General features: G+C 33.0%; 1 protein-coding gene across 1 annotated transcript; it reads right to left on the bottom strand.

Moving 5' to 3' along the window:
• Window positions 1–12267: 12267 nt before the first annotated feature.
• On the bottom strand, window positions 12268–12996 carry LOC120175116 (actin-depolymerizing factor 6-like). The gene is made up of 3 exons (XM_039181819.1): window positions 12959–12996; window positions 12582–12847; window positions 12268–12471 (listed from the first exon to the last, which is right to left on the bottom strand). The coding sequence occupies exons 1-3, from the start codon at window positions 12959–12961 to the stop codon at window positions 12315–12317; spliced, it is 426 nt and encodes a 141-aa protein (XP_039037750.1). The 5' UTR covers window positions 12962–12996; the 3' UTR covers window positions 12268–12314.
• Window positions 12997–21804: the final 8808 nt, after the last annotated feature.

The following is a 21804-nucleotide window of genomic DNA, read 5'->3' as shown; positions in this document are numbered from 1 at the left end:
AGAATTCAAGAAAAATATTTAGTATCTCGACAACTGTGCAAGTAACCACATGTGTGGTCGCAATGAGTTGTTTGTGAAGTTAGATAAAACGATTCATGGCCGAGTAAATTTTGGAGATGAGTCGTATGCAGAAGTCAAAGGCAAAGAAAAAGTCATGATTACACAAAAGAATAGAGAAAAGAAATACATCTAAGATATATATTATGTACCAACTTTGGAAAACAACATTATCAGCCTTGGTCAACTTCTAGAAAAATGATACGAAGTGGAGATGAATAATCGCTCCCTCGACATTAAAAATAAAGAAAGAGAATTAATTGCCAAAGTCGACATGACTCGAAATTATCTCTTTCTGTCGACATCAAGTCATGAGAAGTCAAGTGCATGAAGATGACAATCAAAGATAATTCATAGTTATGACATCTAAGATATGAACATCTAGGATTTTCAGGTTTGAAGCTGTTATCAAAAGCAAATATGGTGAAAAGACTGCCATATATCAACCCTCCATATCAACTGTGTGAAGCATGCATCAAAGGAAAGCAACAAAGACAAAGCTTTGAAGTTGGTAGATCATGGTGAGCCCGAAGGCCGTTGGAGATTGTGCACACAAACATATCTAGTCCTTATGACATACCATCACTTGGAGGTAATAGTTACTACTTAACTTTTATTGATGATTTTAGTCAAAAAATTTGGATATATATCTTGAAAGAAAAGTCTAAAGCAATGAAGAAATTAAAAGAATTCAAAGCAATGTTGTAAAAACAAAGTGGACAATATTTAAAGATACTTAGATCTGGTAGAGGAGATGAGTATACATCAAATTTATTTGAAGACTTCTGCAAGGAGCATGAAATTATCCATCAATTAGCAGTTAAATACATGCCTCAACAAAATGGAGTAGCCGAGAGAAATAACCACACAATCCTTGACTTGGAGAGGAGTATGATAAAAGGTAAGCATCTATCGAGAAATTTTTGGGCCGAAACTGTGCAATTTACTTGTTGAATCAATGTCCAACAAAGAGTGTGAAGTATATGACACCAAATAAAGCATGAAGCGGTCAAAAACCAGGGTTAGACACCTAAAAAGATTTGGGTGCATCGCATACGCCCACGTTCCTGTGCAAAAAAAAAAAAACTCTATGATAGAATAGAGAAATGTATTTTCATTGGTTATGATGAAAGAAGCAAAGCTTACAAACTATGTAATTCTCTCACAAAGAATGTAATAATTTCAAGAGATGTCGAGTTCGATGAAGCAAAATATTGGAAATTGAGCAAAGAAGAAAATAAAGTCAATGGACTATTTTTTTTATGAAGATAAAGATGGTGACGATCTTATCAATCAATATGAGCAAGATAATGTTCAAGTTCCTCAACAAAGTTCAAATGGTGAGAAATTTGAAGATCTACAAGGGAAAGAAGGATACCAGAAAGGTACAACGATTACGAATTAAATAATGTTTTACTTTTCTGCTTACTTGTAAACAGTGATCTAATAACATATGAAGAAGCAATTGAAGAAGATAAATAGAAGAAAACTATGGATGAAGAAATTGTATGGATAGAAAGAAATGATACATGAGAGCTAACAAGCCGACCAGAAGGTCATAACCTAATTGGAGTGAAATGGGTGTATAAGACGAAGACCAACAAGGAAGGAAAAATGGAGAAATACAAAGCAAGATTAGTTGCCAAAGGTTAAAAACAAAGACAATGAGTATACTATGATGAAGTATTTGCTCCAATGGCAAGGATCGAGACCATCAGACTTCTCATAGCAGTAACAACTCAAAACAAATGGAAAATTTATCAGATGGATGTGAAGTCAACATTTTTAAATGGCTACCTAGAATAATAAGTTTATATCGATAAACCACCTGGATATATACTAAAAACCGACATGAAGAGAAATTTTACCGATTGAAGAAAGCCTTATATGGATTAAAGTAAGCTCCAAGAGCATGTAACACGAGAATAGACAAATACTTCCAAAGAAATGAGTTTATGAAGAGTCCATACGAACATGCCTTATATACGAAGAAAAATGAAGATGGTGATATCATGATCGTATGCTTATATGTGGATGACATGATTTTCAGAAGAAATAATCCAGGTATGTTTAAAGATTTCAAGAAAGCTATGATTAAAGAATTTGAAATGACAGATATTGGTGAAATGGCATACTTCCTTGGAGTCGAAGTGAAGCAAATGCAAGATGAAATATTTATTTCACAAAAGAAGTACGCCGAGCAAATTTTGAGCAAATTCAAAATGGAAGATTGCAAGTCGGTAGCCACTCTAGCAGAACCATGCATGAAATTAAGTGTAAATTCAACAAGGGAGTCGGTGAATCCAACCTTGTTTAAAAGTCTCGTTGGAAGTTTAAGGTATTTGATTATCACACGACCATATATTACATATGTTGTGGGATTAGTAAACATATTCATGGAGAAGCCAAAACAAGATCACTGGATTACAGCCAAGAAAATTTTAAGATATGTCAAAGATACGACTGATCATGATCTATTTTACAAACATTCAAAAAATTCAAAGTTGGTCGGTTATTCCGATAGTGATTATGGGGGAGACTTATATAATCGAAAGAGTACTTCATGGATATCTATTTCATATAAACTCTGTAGCATTTTAATGGTCTTCAAAGAAGCAACAAACATCAGCTCTCTCAATATGTGAAGCATAATATATTGCCGATGCAGCGTGCACTTGCTAAGCAATGTGGTTGAAGAATATTTTAAACGAGTTAAACTTGGCACAAGAAGAACCGACTACAATATATGTCGACAACAAGTTTATAATTTCTCTTGCCAAGGATCTCATCTCCCATAGCCGAAGCAAGCATATTGATACAAAGTATCATTTTATACGAGAACAAGTGAAGAACAAAAAGTGAAATTAGCCTACCGACGAATCGAAGATCAATTAGCAGATATTTTCACGAAACCATTGTAAAAAAATATATTTAGTCGACTCAAAGAAAAGCTTGGAATGGAAAATCAAGTTTGAAGATGAGTGTTAGAATTCAAACTTAATTTTGGATAGTAAAACTAGAAGTTTCAAGGCAGATAAACTACCACATGTAATTGAAGAACTAAAACGTGGCAGCAAAAGTAATTCATGGATATTGCAATAGTCACTTGTATAATTACATGGCAGCAACTTAAGAAAGAGAGAATGTCAGCATAAGCAAATTGATCACTTGGAAGCTTGGACTGAAATGATTCTTTGTTAAGAAATGCTTGATAATTTCATATGTTGAAATGGAAAGCAAAGCTTTATCACGGCAAGGAACTTAAAGCGGTGGATTGGAGCAATTTAAGTCGTCTAATCACCCTTATATATAAGAGTGGTTTGATAGTTTTAGTATGAATGAATGTGAGTTTAAAAAAAAATGAGAGTAAGAGTATAGCTTAGCAAAACTTAGTTGATAGTTGTGTCTGTAAACTAGTTGAAGCTTGTGTCGTATTTGTTGTCATTGTGTTGTACTTGTGTTTCATATCAATAATATTATTGTGGACACTAATTTCCAGCCTCAACTTCCTCCCCACTCCACGCCTCACGCCAGCAGCAACCAACCCTGAATCCTCCAGTGCAAGCATACCAACAAACAACAACAACCCACACCAATATTAATCCCACTAGGAGTCTAAAACCCGAACAAATGGGGACTAAATATAGCATATTTGAGACTATAAATATACATGTAAAACCGAGAGAAAGGAGACAGAAATCACACACGGAAAATACAGGAAAAAGAGCTGAAAATTCAAAGCAATTACTTGTAGTTTTTCGAAAAGATTATTCGAAATAAAAGGTACTTTTTTCATTCGCATGTTGTTTTAGATCGACTTGCATGTGACACTTTTCGGAGTTGTTTTGTTGTTCTTGATACAAAAAACACAAGGATACGACGGGGAATTCGAATCAAAAAACATCACAGAGGAGATTTGAAAAAATAAATAAAAAAGGGTTGGAAACTTACCTTGTCACCGTTGGGTTCGTAGGCCGAGAGGAGAGGAGCCACTCATATCCAGTGGCCAAGCGCCATGGGCTTCGACGTGCGTGGGTGTCGCACAGCGTGAAGGAGCAGAAGATATGGAAATGACAAGCAGATTTGAAATTGAGAAGGAGAATTGCTTTTATTTTAATTTTGCGTTAATCTCAACTAGGGTCCTTGAATTTCTTGCTATCTTTTATATTGATCGCTTAAAGTGTTGGTCTATTCATGTTTAAGCCCTCTCATTTCTGTCGTGTTTTACACATTGATCACTAAATCCTTGCGTCTAATCACATTCAGGTCCCTCTAATATTACCTGATTTTTACATTCTAGTCACCGAACCTCTACATTTTTATTTTATTTTATTTTATTTTAGGCGATTTATTTTCTTTATTTTCAATTCGATCACCAATATGTTATATTTTGTAATGATTTATGCCTGTAACTTTCATTTCCTTTATTTTAGTCACTATTTCTTCTTGATCTAACCACTGTTATTTTTTTTGATCCCTTTTTTTTACTTATTTATTTATTTGTTTACTAATTTTTTTTTCATTTTTACTTTAAAATTTAACCTTTTATTATTATTATTATTATTTATTTTGTTCATTTCGTTTTTTTTTTGTTTTTGTTTTTTATTTTTTTTTATCTTTATTATTATTATTATTTTATTGCTAAATTTTATTTATCTTTATTTATTTTATTATTATTATATTAGTTCTTTTCCTTTTTTTCATATTTAACATATTTTTGACTTTTTTCAGTAGTAATTCCAATCGATCAAAGGTAAGTAGTTAGAATTGAATGTTTTAAACTTCAATTTAAATTTTTAAGTTTAGCAAATAAAGACAACCAACGAATTAATTGGTACCAAAAGGGCGGTTCAATGGTGCTAATCCTTCCTTGACCGTAACTGACTCCCGAATCCGATACATTTCTGGTAAAACACATATCAGGTAAGATGGTGTCCAATTTACCTAAATATCGTTTTAAAATGATCGGTGGCGACTCCAATCCGTTTCATTCAAGTTGAAGCCCAATTTTCGGGTCCAACCAAAAGACTATTCCGACAGCTTGGCGACTCTGCTGGGGACAGTTAAGTGAGTCAGGCCAGAATTAATTTACGGTTGTCTTTTTATGCGAAAATATTAAATTTAAATTTATTTATTTAATTCCAATTATTTATCTTTGATTATTTTTTCAAATAAATAGTTGTACTGACTTTTTTTCAATGATTTCATATTTTCAAAATTTTCGTCTAAAGCTCTATACCCGAGCTCCAAACCCTATTTAAGTTGAGGTAAAAGTGATACCTTCGTTAGAATTTATTCTCTGTGCGGGCCTAGCAAGTAGCCTTCGGAATTCATATACCTTATGTCTTCGTGTAAATTTATTCACCGTGCGGGCATAAGGGAATGTATCCCCTCGAGTTTAACTTAGTCCACATAAGCTTGTAATGAGCTTAAGACTAAGGGTCTGGTAAGCCCAAGGGGGCACCAGCAAGGAGAACTCAGGTACCTTCTTTAGAACCTAAACTGGGAGACTACAGGGAATTAGAGCCCACCCCAAAGCCTCATTTCAAACCCTAGGTTATTTTTATTTCCTACTTTAAGTATGTGAACTAGAGTTTATGCGGTTAGGACTTGTTTAAAATTGACTTGTGGGATAGAGATAATGTCCAGGTAGGAATAATAAGTTTATGGGGTAGATATCATGTGGGGTAGGACATTTATTTTCATGACTGTTTTGATTATTTTCACCTCACTAACTCTTTTTATTTTTGTTCTTTTTTATTTTTATTTTCATCATTTGCATCATTCAAAAGAGGTGTTGATTCAGCAAAAAACTTGTTCGTTAAACATAAATAATCTTCATTAATGGACAAAGGGGTTATAATACGAGAGATCAAAAGCTCAAAAGTCCAGCTATGGTCAAAGAATACTCAGGACGGACCGGGATTTACGCCGAGCACACCAAAAGTCAACTTTTTGAGTTGGAAAAAATTTGCAAGGGCGTACAAGAAAAAGGTTACTGACCTGGAGAATCCTTTCGAAGACAACAAGAATAAGATGGCGAAACCCTAGCTAAGCTGGAGACCATTGTTGACGAATTAAAGAAACAAGCATATAAACTTCGGATGGAGGACTCCAATGGCGCTTTCGTTAGGAACAAGCTCAGTAGAGAGTGAAAGTCAGAGATTTATTCAGTCGAGATTTTTTGGAGCAAACAGCTCGTCCCTTGCACAGTTTAGCCAGAGAAGCCGGAACAGTTTGACGGGGCATTCAACCGGTGACAGAAAAAAGGCGGAAGACGAATTAACATGTCAGAAGTTGTTCGGGGTCTATACCTTTAAAATGTTTTTTGTCTCCTAAGACATAACAGTTTTGTCCCCAATGAGGATTATTTATAATAACAGACACATTTTTGGATCAATACCTTAAACATTACGTGCATCATGCATTTAAACATATTTTGCATTTTATTTCTTTGCATTCGCATTAACTAATAGAAGAATGTCTCATCGAAAAGGAACAAATACTGGATACACCACTCAAGCATTTGACACACCCCATCCGCATAACACCCGCTTGAAAAAGAAGAAGATGGAAGCAAGAATCACTCAGATTGAGGAGAACATGTTGAAGCTCCAGAGAGAGTTGGAAGACAAGATAAACCATAGCAGTATGAGTACTCTGGCTACAATCATGAAAAGCCAAGAGTCCTTGGTCGATCAAATTGTGGCCAAATTATCTGGTCTACATCAAGCGAGTGCACCTGGGACAGGTTCATCAGAAGGGGTAACTATATGACCTACCCCACAAGTGGTTATCACTCCTGGAATCTTACCCGAACTTCAAGGGGACCTATCCGCTACAAAAACAAAGACCTCATCTGTTGCAAGGATACAAACTGTTGTATTTAACCCTGAGAACAAACCTGGTTATTACCTTGTACCGGATTTGGACGAGGAGGACAAAGCAAAGAAGATGGAGGAGAAAATCAAGCAATTGGAGGACCAAATGAAGGTAGTTAAAGGAGACCATGACTACCATGGAGTCAATGACACAGAACTCAGTCTAGTCCCAAACTTGGTTCTTTCTCCAAAATTCAAGTCCCTGGAATTCGAAAAGTTTGACGGGAACAGTTGCTCATCCGCCCACATCACCATGTTCTGCCGAAAGATGATAGGATATAGAGAAAACGATCAACTCTTGATCCACTGCTTCTATGAGAGTCTGTCGGGCTTAGTCATCCGATGGTATAATCAGCTAACCATATCAACGACATGACGCCAGATCGAGTTATGCTACAAAGCATGGAAAATAAGTATAACGAGAGTTTCAGGCAATACGTACAAAAGTGGAGGGATTATGCTGTACAAGTTCATCCTCCCTTGGATGAGAAAGAAACCTGAAAGCTTTTTGTACAGACCCTGAAGGCTCCATACTTCGAACACCTAGTCGCAATCACATCATGAAGCTTTTCAGACTTAGTTATGGCCGGTGAAATGATCGAGTCGACCATAAAGCAGGGCAAGATTAAGGATGGGGAGGCCAGTAAGAAACCTCCTATGAGGGAGAGAGATGGAGAGATTAACAACATCAACAACGTCAATAAAGGTGTTACAGTCTTCATCCCAAAATTAAACGCAGTTGTATCGTCAGGTACTTCTAAACAAGATTCCAGATAACCTAGGAAGGAAAGGGAGCATTTCGACCCTATTCCGATGACCTACAAAGAGCTTTACAAACAACTTTTTGACACTCACATAGTGTCACCATATCCAGTGAAACCTATGAAGCCCCCATATCCCCAGTGGTATGATGAGAATGCTCATTATGAATATCATGGCGGTGTCCCAGGGCACACCATTGAGAACTGTTACACAACCAAGAGAGTCGTGTAGAAGATGTGCAACCAGAACTGGATCGACTTCAACAACTTGGGGGCATCCAAGTGAGGAAGATCATTTCATCATTTGAGGCATTTTGTTTGAATTTGTTTTTTTTTTCATTTTTTTCCAGTTTTTGTAATGCCGTGTAAATAAATTTATGTTAATTTAAAGATGACGAGCAACGAATCAAATTTGTAAACTTGCAATTCTTTGAATATTAATTGAATTAAAGACTCTGTAAATGATCGGAATTACAGACCTTTGACAAAGTGACATGATTCAAAAGTGACAAAACAATGACCTTTGATTTTACCCCAGAAGATACACTCGAATACCATAACCTTCTCTTACAAGAACCAATATAGCCTTTTCCCTTCATAAGGCTTGGTATTTAAATGTGCATAAGTGCGGACAACATGGGGGATATTTTGCATATGACTTTACTATACTTTGTGTTTAAGACGTTCAGTGATGATAATGACCTTCATAGATGGAATAGTCGAGTAGGAGAATCTAGTTTAGGTTAATTGCTTGGAAATTGAACTCTAAAGATGAATTTTTTTACGTTCAATAACACTTGGACTATAATAGGTTCTTCTTGACAATCTTAAGAAATTAAATCCGTAAAGCTGACCTATTCCACTAAGGCAATTGGTTATAGAGGAAACTAGAAAGCCCTGGCTTTATGAATAGATTGCATTCAAACCATGACATTGCTCGAACACTTGGTAACACGGTGTCTGCTCCACTGTTATTATCAGGCAAAAACTTTGTGATGAGATGAGCCCTTCAGTTAACCTGATAAAAGTGATTATAATATTAAGCCTACAACTTTATGGATTTGGTTAGCCAAACAATGGCAAATTAAATCAAATTTATCTAAACAAGAAATTTTCAGTAATGATAGACTAAGGGATTTAAGGAACACCTGTTATAGTCAATTTCACACGAGCTCTCAAGAATTTCATCTTTAGACCGATATTTTTGCACTGCATTTGTTAGAGGAGCCTACAAAGCTTGAACAAATGGAAGATTTCAGAGGACCGAAATAGAAGATCTAGTAATTGATCATGCTAGTTGCGTCATTTTGTCTGCATCCAATTAAAATGCCAAGCCAAGAAAAAGGACGTTGCAATGACCAAAATGACATTTTTTATGGTTGAAACCTTAGAAAGTAGGAGGTTAACCTAAAGTCAACTCATCCATTTGAATATTTGTCAAAGAGCTATAACTCTGAAAGCATTAAAAGAGCTATTGATTCTTTTGATTTTCTTTGAACTCATTTTTTTATTCGATTGCGAGCCTGAATTAAGGAGCAATACTTTACAGAATTTTTATCCTTTTCCCTCTTAAAATAAGAGAAAAGAGAAAAACATTTTCAAACAGGACATTATCAAATATGAAAGGTCTGTAAAGCCAAAGCTCGAGAAGAAAATGGGGCACGATCGATTCCAAGGACCAGATTGGCTGACAAAACACGAGACTCCATCCAAGAGATAAAACATAACTCATTCATGTTGCATGCATCTTAGACATAGTTAAGAGCATCACATTCATCATTTTAGCATACATGATTTTTTGTAGCTTTTAGAGTCAAGTTTTGACTTAAGGATTCAAAAGTGCCTTTAAAGAACGATAGTGGTTGCTTAACTCAGTAGTGAAAAGCTATCGACTTGACATATCAAAAGATTGACAGATCTCAGTGGGTTTCCAGTTAATATTTTAAACCCAGATTTTCATTCCACAATGGAAGATATCCGGCTGTCATAATTTATCAGTGGGTTTTCCCATAAAAGTGAAGCCATTTTTTTCATTTGCAGTGTAGCTCAAGGAAAGAAGAGCTATCTACCAACAAAATACCTTCGAGTTCGATTACACTCAGCTCAAAGGCACATCATTTGTAGCATAGCTCAAGGAAAGAAGGGCTATCTGCCAAAGACCTTCGAGTTCGATTACACTCAGCTCAAAGGCACATCATTTGCAGCATAGCTCAAGGCAAGAAGGACTATCCGCCAAAGACCTTCGAGTTTGATTACACTCAGCTCAAAGGCACATCATTTGCAGCATATCTCAAGGAAAGAAGGGTTATCTGTAAAATACCTTGAGTTCGATTACACTCAGTTCAAAGGCACATCATTTGCAGCATAACTCAAGGCAATAAAGGCTATCTGCCAAAGTCCTTCGAGTTCATTTACACTCAGCTCAAAGGCACATCATTTGCTACATAACTCAAGGCTAGAAGGGTTATCTTCCAACACAAGACCTTCGAGTTCAATTAATCTCAGCTCTAAGGCACATCATTTGCAGCATAAGTCAAGGCTATAAGGGTTATCTGCCAACACAAGACCTTAGAGTTTGATTACACTCAGCTCCAAGGCGCATCATTTACAACATAACTCAAGACGAGAAAGGTTGTCTATCATCAAAGACCTTCGAGTTCGATTACATTCAGCTCAGAGGCAAATCAAATTTACAACATAGCTCAAGGCAAGAAGGGATATTTGTCAACAAAATTGTCGAGTTCGATTTCATTCAGCTCTATGACACATCAATCACACTACTTTTTGGTTGAAGTCGAGGTCTTCGAGTCAAGAGAAAGATCTGGGGAAATATCTCAGCTCATTACAACATAACTCAAGGCTAAACCGAGGTCTTTAAGTCAAGAAGAAGACATGGGTTAACTATGTCTTAATGACAAGAAACCATTTTCCAGCAGCATAGCTTAAGTCGAGAAAAACTATCTGTCAATGAAGACTTTTAAGTTCGATTTCGTTTAGCTCAAGGGCCTATTAACCACATGGTGGAGTCAATGAACTATTTCTCAGTTGAATTTTTAAACCAAGGTCTTTAAATCAAGAAGAATACCGAAGTAGACTACAATTTGGCAACAAGAAGCCACATTTTGATTCAAATTCTGAACTCCACTTCGCGACAGAGGAGCCATCCGAAACTCATTTCAAATTCGATAAAATGTTTTAAAAAAATAATAATAAATTTAAAAAAAGATAAAACAAAATAAAACATATAAAATATAATAATAATAATAATAATAATAATAATAATAAGAAAATAATATATAAAAAAAATTGAATTTTTTAAAGCTCTTCCCTTCCTCTTTCCAAATGTCCGAACGATTTTCACAAAATAGCCTCGGGGTTCCGTAAATCTAAAAAGTTAGTTTCGAAAAAAAACCTCCTGTCATCGGCCTTTTGAGTTTTTGTGGTTTTACAAATCGAAAGCAAGAAACAAACGACACATGCAAATCTAACAACCGAAAAAGGTAAGATTTTTTACCTTTGTTGCCTTTAAAACTTTGCAAAAAAATGCTTTGATTGCTCCAAATTTTATGTTCGTATTTCATCTATAAATTATGTGTTACAATAGTGAGTTACAATAGGAGTTTGAATCATAGTAAAACTTTATCCTATTTTTAGGAGTTTGAATCATAATAAAACTCTATCCTATTTTTAGGAGTTTGAATCCTAGTAAAACTCTAACGTTATGTTTGTTTTCTAAATCCCATTAAATCGGGGTTGTTGATAATGTTGTACTCGAACGAAAAGGTGTGTTGACAATATAAAATTTACTAATAATATATATAGCTTAATATAAACATAAATTAACAAATTTAACCAAAAACAATCAAAATATTGTGTGAAGTAATATGATTAGATGTGTGTATAGATACGAGTAACTTATGATATTTATTAATTATATTTAGATACAAAATTAATGTCTTGATTGATCCAATAAGAATACTTTGTATAAGTATTGATGATATGATTATATGATAATGAAATCATATTTATTATGCATACTTATATGATATAAGTATATGACATCTTTAGTGATGGTTGCATATTGATTTTGTTAATTCGACTGTATGCTAATGATTTAGTTGTCTTTGTATCTATATGTTACGTGTATATTTTATATGTAATATATACTTTTAATAAATGAATGGAAAATAATACAATATTGTTCGTTCAAATTCGAATTATTTACCCTAACAACTTTATTGAAATGACTCATTAACATTATACACCAATTTAAGAAAATATATCAATTTTATTTTCGATCCAAAAAAGTTTAAATACCTAATTAAAAAAATTATTAAGTTAAGGACGAGTGGAGATATTAAAACAAAAGGATAAAGACACAAGATAAGCAAAAATAGAGAGAAATAAGATTCACCTTTCTTCAAACAAAGATCAGTACACAAAACCACCCCCACAAACAATCGAAGGTAGGGTTAAAATAAAACAAGGGAAAGGGAAATAAAGAGTGTGGTGATCTCTGTTCATAATTCATAAATCTTAAAAAAATTCATGCTTAAATAAAAAAAAAAACAACCAAATCCTTGCCCGATTGAAGATTAGACTCAATAAAAACGGTTCAATGAGATATGGCTCGTTCCTTGACGATGTCATAGCTCATTTCACTCAGATCAGTGGCTTGCAACTCAACTTGAACACCATCCAGCTCCTTCCTGAACCTGTCTTTAGAGCTTGCATACACCATCTTGCTCCGAACCCTCGACGCATCCGGAGACCTACATAAGACAAGTAACTCGGAACATCAGACAAGATAGATATCGATAAATTTATGTCGTTCGAGTTAAACAGATCATAGATGTACATATTACTGGGAGGATGTGATTACCATGCAATGAAGACGATTTTGCTCTTGTTGCAGTTTTCATTGGTGGTGAAATCGAGGTCGAAGACGGCATAACGACACTCGTTGGAGGGCATGCTGGCAATTAGGTCTTCATATTTGTCGCCCGGTTGACCCAGCTTGTCAACCACAACCTGCTGAGTCGCGTCTTCTATTTTGAACACAATGTACCTATAGTTTCTCTTTGCTTTCAGCTCCAGAAACTTGGCCTTACAGTTATCGTTCACAGCGATTCCCGAGGCTGCGTTCGCCTATTACATATATTCGATTAGAATTTAATTGATAAAAAATTAAATCGAAACATAATTTATCTCGAATTCGGTAAGAAAAAACAGAATAACGACATCGTATTGAATTCGTACCATTTCGTCACGTATGAGAGAGAGGAAGGGAGCTTTGTGATGAGGGAAAGGGAGGTAGCAAGAGTATGAATGATTGTTGTGAGTACAAAAAGAACGAGGCCCTTGAATTTAGGGGTAAATGAGTTAATCTAAATATAGAAAGGTGTTGGGTCAAATGATAAAAATATTGGATGGTTTATAAAAGTTTTTACTAATTTTAGGATGGTTTATAAATTATATTATTGTCTTGTTGAGTCTCCTGACTATTAAAAGTTACAAAATGGTCTTTCGACTATATGATGTTACTTTTTTGAGACGTTCGACTATTAAAAGTTACAAGATGGCCTCCGACCATTCATATATTTCAAACTCATCATTCTCTGTTAAAAAATTGATGGTCTTCCGAGCTGTAAGGTAACACGTTGAATGGGATATGATAGATGTTTGCGATTGTGAGATCAGATTTTATCATATCACAATCAGTATGTTAGCGTCCGACTCAATTTTTAACCGAAAATGACAAGTCGGTAGTGATGAATATACAAGAGACTTGGATGTACATAATATGACGTGCATGGAGAAGAGCAGCGATGCTTTGTCGCCATAAACCAGTGATCGGAACAACAACACTGAATGACTTGCACAGATTCATGAAGGGTTGCAAGTTTCGACTTATGAATGTGACACAAACAGTCAATATACTATGGTTTTCAAGAGATCAAATAATGGAGCCTACGTTTTCAACAAGAAATATGGACAAATTTCTTTAATACTAAAATTTAAAAAGTAATAAAATGATTATTATCGATATTATTTTGTAATAAAACGATCATTCAAGTGTCAATAATATATTCTAATAATAAAATATTAATGTAACACGTTAAATTAATTTATTTGACATCATTGAATAACGTGGGATAAGAGTAATAATCATGCAATATTAATCTAAAATCTAATTCACGTCACTTTTAATAATTTAATGTGTATGACAACAATGTAGAAATGGTAGCTGGAGATACCAAAGATCGTGTACAATTATGTCGAGCAACATATATATGTTATGTACCATCAAAAAGTCATTAAAGACAATTAATTTTGAGTTGTAAAACCTTCATGTGGCCCAGTTTTAAAATATAGAGAGGAGATGTATACTATATAGTGGAATAATTGTGATAAATGTTTTTTTAGTTCGTCTACTTTTAAAAATATTATTTTATTTTTTTTGAATTAATCACTGGTATCCGATCTATTGACTGACTAATCCATATTAGGTACTGTGGAGGCAAGGGCGACCCCAACCCAGTTTACTCCATTCGCAAACATCAAGATTCGAACATCTGATCTTGCTTAAGAGACTTAGTGCCTCATCCCACTAGACTGGTTGTTGATATATTATTTTACCCTTTAAATCTACTAAATATGTTAAAATTGTAATATATAAGTGTGTTATCCATGTTTTGTATAAAATTTATACTTTTACACATAAAAATTATATATATTAAAATCGTGTTTATAAATATATTATAAATATAATTTTATAACTTTAATTAAAAAGAAAATATTACTAAAAGATGTGAGGTGCAAGAATATGATATAATATGAAGCAATTATAAATGTAAGTGTCATATATGGATTGTGAATGTTTTAAACATTCATACAAACGAAGTAACCGACCTTTTCTCTTTAAAATCCTTAAATTAATAAAATAATTTATTTCTGAAAGAGATTATTTATTGAATTAAATTTGAATTAATAATTTTTTTATGATAAAGACAACGAATTAATTAATCAAATATAAATTTACGACGTGATGAGATCATAATTCTTTTTTAAACACAATTGACTTCTAAATTCATTTTAGAGTATATAGATCTAAAATTTATTATTTTAGTAATTTTATTAAAAGTAAAATTTATTGAAATGGTAAATCTTTTTTTCAATGATATAATCTCATCATAAATAAATATCGATGAACACTCTTCAAATTACATTTTTAAGGGTAAACTACATGTATGACCACCTAATTATAGCACTCTTTTTTTTATTTTGACCATTATTTTTAAAATTTTGTCAATCAAGTCACTCAATTATTTCAAGGCATTCAATTAAGCCATTAGCCGTTAACACTTAACAAATAAGGTGATGCAGCAGTTAAATATTATGATATAATTACACATGTAGTCCCTATTACTTATATATTATATCAATTTAATCATATTTCTATTAAATTAAAAAAAAGTAACCCTCTTAATATAATATTAACAACATGTAGTATATATTTGTATATTATATATATATATATTGGATAATTCACTTATAGTATTAATCTAAGGAGATAGAAAAGTTGTTACAAAACAACTAGAGAACTCAAATCCCCACCTCTCACATAACCTCAAATTCAACTCATCCACCATATTAATGCAACAGGACCGCAATCGAATACAAACCACATCCTTAATACAATTTATAATTTCCCCAACAGACCTATTAACCCCATGAAAATGCCTACAATTACGCTTCTCCCACACAAAGTAAAGAAAATTTGCCCAAGAAAACCTCAAAATACAAACAATTAAAGACTTACCTTTAAGATTTCCTACAGCCCAACCTAAGACAACATCCCAATCCAAACGCCCCTGCTACAAGCAACACAGCTACAAAATGTCACCCCACACTTAAGCAGCAAAAGAACACTCCATAAACAATTGATTCCTAGTCTCGACACAATCACCACACAAAATGCAAACACCATCTGTAGCCACGCCCATACAAGCCAACTTGTCTTTGGTCGGCATCCTGTTTAGAATCATCATCCATGCGATAACCGAGTGCTTAGGTACATGGCGAGGAAACATGTAATACCCTAAACCCGAATGGGCTTAAGGTGCCATATTGGGATGCCAAAGCAACCTTTAAATTTGAAAACATGCTTATTTTCTTTTCAAATATACTAAATGGTATCAATAATAAACATAAATAACAGTTATAAATCATTTTATAAACTAGAGCTCCATGAAACATATTTTAAATCAGAATAATACAACTTTGTCTCATAAATCTAAATACATAAGTAAGGTCCTATAAATAAATATGCCTACTAAGCTACGACGTAGTACTCTGAAGGAGATGTTGGAAGCCCTACTACGACGACGCTCCACGAACTACTCAGCTACGAACCTGCCAACAGAAAATATCCGAAGGTTGAGCTTACAAATCCCAGTACTATAATCGCTAAGCTAAAGTAGCATTATGAGTTTCATAAACATAAGCATACTTAGACATGGTACTAATCAATAGGTATACGCATTACCTTGATCAAGTGCTACCTACTTAGGCCTTAACTTTTCTATCACTGAGGTAGGAGTCTCACGTTTCCCTTAATCTTATGTTAAGGGTCTCGCCATGAGTACACCACTAAAGGGTCTATAACCCTAATGACTATATCTGATACGCATTATCAAAATGCGATACTGACATTCATGTGCATTATCTAAATGAGATATTGACATTCATGTTCATTATCTAAATGCAACACTGACTCTGTTGTGTATTATCTAAATGTAAGACTAATTAGTATCTGGCCTCACATAGCCATCAAACACTAGACAACTAAGGATATAACACCCGGCTAACCCATCCCTTGTGAGTGTTAGGCCTTGTGCCTGAATTAGCCATAGTAATGCCTTGCGCAAGTGCTTAGGTGTTCTCAGATATCTTACATAAATAGACTATCATCACTGCCTGAACTGGACTGATGCGACTATACATGCATATATAAGTCCCAAATGTCACACAACCAATGACATTTCTAACCCGCTCCTCATGAGTGGTCGAGCCTCGCACCTTGACAATGCTCTACTAGAACAACTAAGGTAACCTAACTACAAACTAATATAGCTCGATAATTAAGGTAAGCTCAACCCCTTAATAGTTACTATCTCCTTCGTTCTCTTACCTAAAACGTTATGCAGTGATTAATAAAATATATTCTGGGTTATTAGCTCGAAAGAGTATTTTAGTCTTTCACTGCCTCTAGTGAAGTCTCTATGTGTTTCATGGTCTTATAATGATTACTGCGTTTATTATGTATTGCTTGCAACGCTATCTGGCCATATACCTTGCTCGGGTTTACTATTGGGTAGCAACTCTCTAATCGATCCTGTTGTAGTTCCTTTTAATACCCCTTGAATTGAAGGTATTTCTTACACGTTAGTGGTTTGTTGGCATTCTCGAAGACTTCTCTATACGCCATTATTGAATCTGACTTACTCATTGAATCGCTTATCGGTACATCTTGTAACGTTTCTCCTTCTTAACTATTTGATTACATGATCAACTGAATAAACCTTGGTGTATTATGCTTAATAGGTTATCTCGATTGTAACTCACTTGTACGAGTATTTCTAGGTATGATTGGTCATTTATGTCCCCCATAAACTTTATTCTACCATTATGGATTAAAAAGATATTCACTTATTTTCTTTAGTTCATAGAAATAAAAGGATCATCACTTAAATCTTGAGCTCAAATTTGTGAAATTTCATTATTTTAGACAACATATAATTGAGGGTATTGATTTTGGGTGCTATGGGGGTGCTCACCCTTCCCCATGTGTAACCAACTACCGAATCCTTAAAAATGAATTTCTGGTAATACATAGACCAATTTTTATCTTCAAAATGATTTTTTTTAAATTATTTCAAAAATATATTTTTGGGTATTCGACCTATCTAACTCAAAGTTTGGTTGCGACTCCAAATTTCAAATTAAACCAAAATTCAAATTTTCCAATATAAAGTCATACTTATTTTCAAAATTAAATATATAAAAAAAATGGTTATTACAGTTAATATTTTTATTAATAAAATTGGTAGCGTCTAAAGAATGTTATGGTTCACTAAGAAAGTAAATTGTTATATAGAATGTTAATAGATTTATTATAAAAAATTCAAAAGTATGGATGCTTTTTCATAAGTATCAATACTTTCGAATTAAAAAAAATAGAAAATGAGAAGGCTGCAAAGTATCGATATTTTTTTTCAAAAATATTGATACTTTTAAATTTGAAAGTTAAAATATAATTTTCCATATTTTTTTAATTTAAAAGTATCCATCCTTTTCCATAAATATCAATACTCTGCAGCCTTCTCATTTTTCATTTTTTAATTTGAAAGTATTGATACTTGTGAAAAAAAATATTCATACTTTAGAATTTAAAAAAAATATGAAAAATGATATTTTAACTTTCAAATTTAAAAGTATCGATATTTGAGAGAAAGTATCGATACTTGTAGCCATATCATTTTTCATGTTTTTTTAAAAAATTCAAAAGTAGCAATACTTGTGGAAAAGTATACATACTTTCAAATTTTTTATAATAAAATTATTAGCATTTCATATCACAACTTAGTTTCTTAGTGAACCATAACATTCTTGCGCCCAACCTATTTTATTAATAAAAATATTAACATTCCGTATCATAATTTATTTCTTAGTAAACCATGACATTATTTGGGTGTAGCATATTTTATTAATAAAATATTAACATTCTATATTGCAATATATTTCTTAGTGAATCATAACATTCTTTTGCACAACCCATTTTATTAATAAAAATATTAACATTGCGGATCACAATCTATTTCTTAGTGAATCATGATATTCTTGGACACAACCCATTTTATCAATAAAAATATTAGCATTCCAGATCATGACTTATTTCTTAGTGAACCATGACATTCTTTGGGCACAACCCATTTTATTAATAAAAAAATATTAACATTTCATATCGCAATCTATTTCTTAGTGAATCATGACATTTTTGGCACCACCGGATTTCTTATATATATTCATGACATTTTCAACTTTTAATTTATTTTCTTACCGTGGGAATATCTATAACCACATCAACTTAAACTCTGATAACATTTTAAACTTAACATAAAATGTTAATAATATAAAACTTATTGTTTATAATTTAATTCCTTACCGTTTATAACATTTTAAGTGCAACATGTTATGTTATTACATTGATAACTTTTCTAGTTCTATTTTATAACATTTTGTGTTTCTCTTTTAACATGTAATAGAAATTTTATGGTTAAATCATTTCAAGTTATTTTAAAATAGTTACAACCTAATATATACATATAAGTTAACATTTCCAGTCACGCTAAACTATTTTATTAAGGGTTTTTTTAATAAAAAAAATAGTTATGCCGTTTTTAGCCTTGTATTAGTTTGTCTTTCCTTAGACAATCTCATGAACGTATAGCTATCAAGATTGTTTAATTTCACCCATAAAACCATAGTATATTAACAAGGTGGAGGTCTTGATTCATTCAAATATTTTATTATGAATAAACTTAATTTTAAATATATTTTAATTATTAATTTAATTATATTTTATAATAATTAATTTTAATTATAGTCAAATAATAAATGTTGACACCGTTTTTCACCCGGACAGGGAAAGACTGATACCGACTCGGGGTTTTCCTATTTGAAAAGAATTTTCGAAATATGAGGAGTCGCCACCAATCAGTTAAGGTGCGATTGGAACACCATTCATTTATTGAGACTGATAGCATTCGCCTCCGAGCGTAAATGCGGAAGATCAACTATTGTACCTAATAACCGAACATTGCCTTATATTTAGAAAACATGATGCGGTTTTGAAAATGATGTCGACTTATTTAGGGAATTACCAGTAGTCAACTCCTGAGCATGATTGCGGGAGATATACTATTAATTTCTTAATAAGTGAACATTGCCTTAGATTTATAAAAACTATGCGATCAAGCAAAATTTTATTTATCTTAATTATACTAAAAATAAATTAAGGCTTTTTCTAACTTATGGTGACAAATTATGAAAATTAAAGAACCTAGAGGCTTAAATCTAAAACGTAGGCTCTAATATTAATCCTATTTGATTTTAATTAATTATTGAGTCAAATAACTGAAATGGTCCCTCGAGCTTTTAAGCGAGACTTCGAATTATCCCTTAAATTAGGAGACTAATTTGAAATCTAAGTTAAAATGGAGGCTCTATTTAACCTATTTAATTATGTCAATATTAAGAGTCTAATATAAGGTCAGAGACTAAAAAGGTCAAGGTCTAAAGAACTGAGTTCTAAAAGATTTAAAAGTTTGGGACCTAAATTACTAATTTCTAAAGTTAGGGGCTAATTAAAATCTAATTATTACCAAAATTATTACACTAAAATTTTTAGAAAATATTAATTATTAATTAATTTTAGAATTGAACAATCGATTCGAGTAATCGGGTGTATATGCGAAAACTCGACTCAAATTGCTCCCTAATTAGACTAGAGTGTCGTCCTAATTACTAAGCTCGATTCGAATACTAAAGTAATTTAAAACTAAATCTAAGAAATAAAACTATGAAATATTAAAACAATTAATAAACATAATAAAAATAAAAAATAAAAATAGTAAAAAAACATAAAATAAAAATAAAATATGATGACCTAATTGCATAAATATAAAATTACCAAGCTAAAAGAACAATTTGAACATGCAATAGGGGCTAAATTAAAACAAACCAAAATGTAAGGGCTAAATCGAAATAAAATAAAAATGACTAAAATTCAAGAAAATAAAAGTTAGTAACTAAATCAGAAATAAACAGTGAGCAAAATGCAAAAATTAAAATAACAGTAGCTAAATCAGAAACTAACAGTGACTAAATTAAATAATACAAAACATAGTAATAAAATCACAATAAATTAAAAACAAAAGGTCCAGTGATCAAAATGTAAAAACACGTCAAAGTTTGGGGGACTAAAATAGTGAATTTCACAAAAAATAAAGCATGCACAGAAAAAATGTAAAATATCAATTTTGATCCCTAAAGGGATCAAAATGTAAAAATACAACAAAAGTTAAGGGGTTTAAAATGCAATTAACCCAAAATAATTCCTTATATATACTAACCTATTCTTTTTTTTCATTTGTAACTTAAAACAGAAAAAATATAGAGAGTTCTCCCCTCTCCTCTCAACCGGTCGAAGGCCAGTCGCCTTCCCCGCCGCCTATGGTGGCCGTTGGCCACCAAAATTTATGGAGAGGCTTTTCTCGACGCGGTGATCACAAATCCGAGCTCGGTTTTGCGAGATCTGACGCCTATTGCCACGAAAATGGCTGGCGACCTTTCGGCTCCCCTACTTTTCGACGACCCCCTTTCAAACCAGGTAACCTCCTAATCTACTCCTTTTATTTTTTATATTATTTTCTGTTATTAGTAGGAATTTAGGCTAGGTTCTAAAGTGATAAAATATATATATTGGTTGCCCTTTTTTATTTCGAAAACATGCATGGTTTGTTTGTTTTTTAGAAAAATATCATAAAAATTTTAAGGAGATAGAGCGTAATAAAGGGTTTAATCGAGCTGGAAAAAATCTAACTAATGGAATCGAAATGAACATATCAGAGAAAAAATGTATTCGAATAATGAAAAAAATAAGAAAACATTAAGTAATAGATAACCTTTGAAGTCTGTTATTGTTGGAGAACAATATTACAATATTTTTTGTGAAGGATTTCGAATCCTTTTACATATTGCTTGTTTGGGTTAAATACCCATTCTTCTGAAAATAAAATCATTACAATTTTGTTATTTTCTTCCTTGTTTTGGCAGAGGCGTGGAGTGTTGGTGATAGCCAACGTGCTTGGATGATTGGGGCAGAAACAAGGTGGACTTCGGTTGGGGAAGAAAATAGTGGGTTATGATTAGGTGAAGTGGCTGGCTGTCCAACTAGGTAAATTATACCCGGGTCTGGTTGGATTTGGGTGGGTCTGGGTCGGGTTTGAGGGTTATTAATTGGGCTCTAGTTGGGTTTGGGG

This window comes from Hibiscus syriacus, unplaced genomic scaffold, assembly GCF_006381635.1.
Source record: "Hibiscus syriacus cultivar Baekdansim isolate YM2019G1 unplaced genomic scaffold, ASM638163v2 tig00112159_pilon, whole genome shotgun sequence".
Taxonomy (NCBI): Eukaryota; Viridiplantae; Streptophyta; class Magnoliopsida; order Malvales; family Malvaceae; genus Hibiscus; species Hibiscus syriacus.
This window is presented reverse-complemented; position numbering and strand designations above follow the sequence as displayed.

What these genes read in the sequence shown, in the direction of transcription:
- LOC120175116 (XM_039181819.1), bottom strand. An exon ending in AAAATCGTCTTCATTGCATG is followed by an intron (nt 12,472 to 12,581) that starts GTAATCACATCC and finishes TGTCTTATGTAG; the next exon opens with GTCTCCGGATGCGTCGAGGG.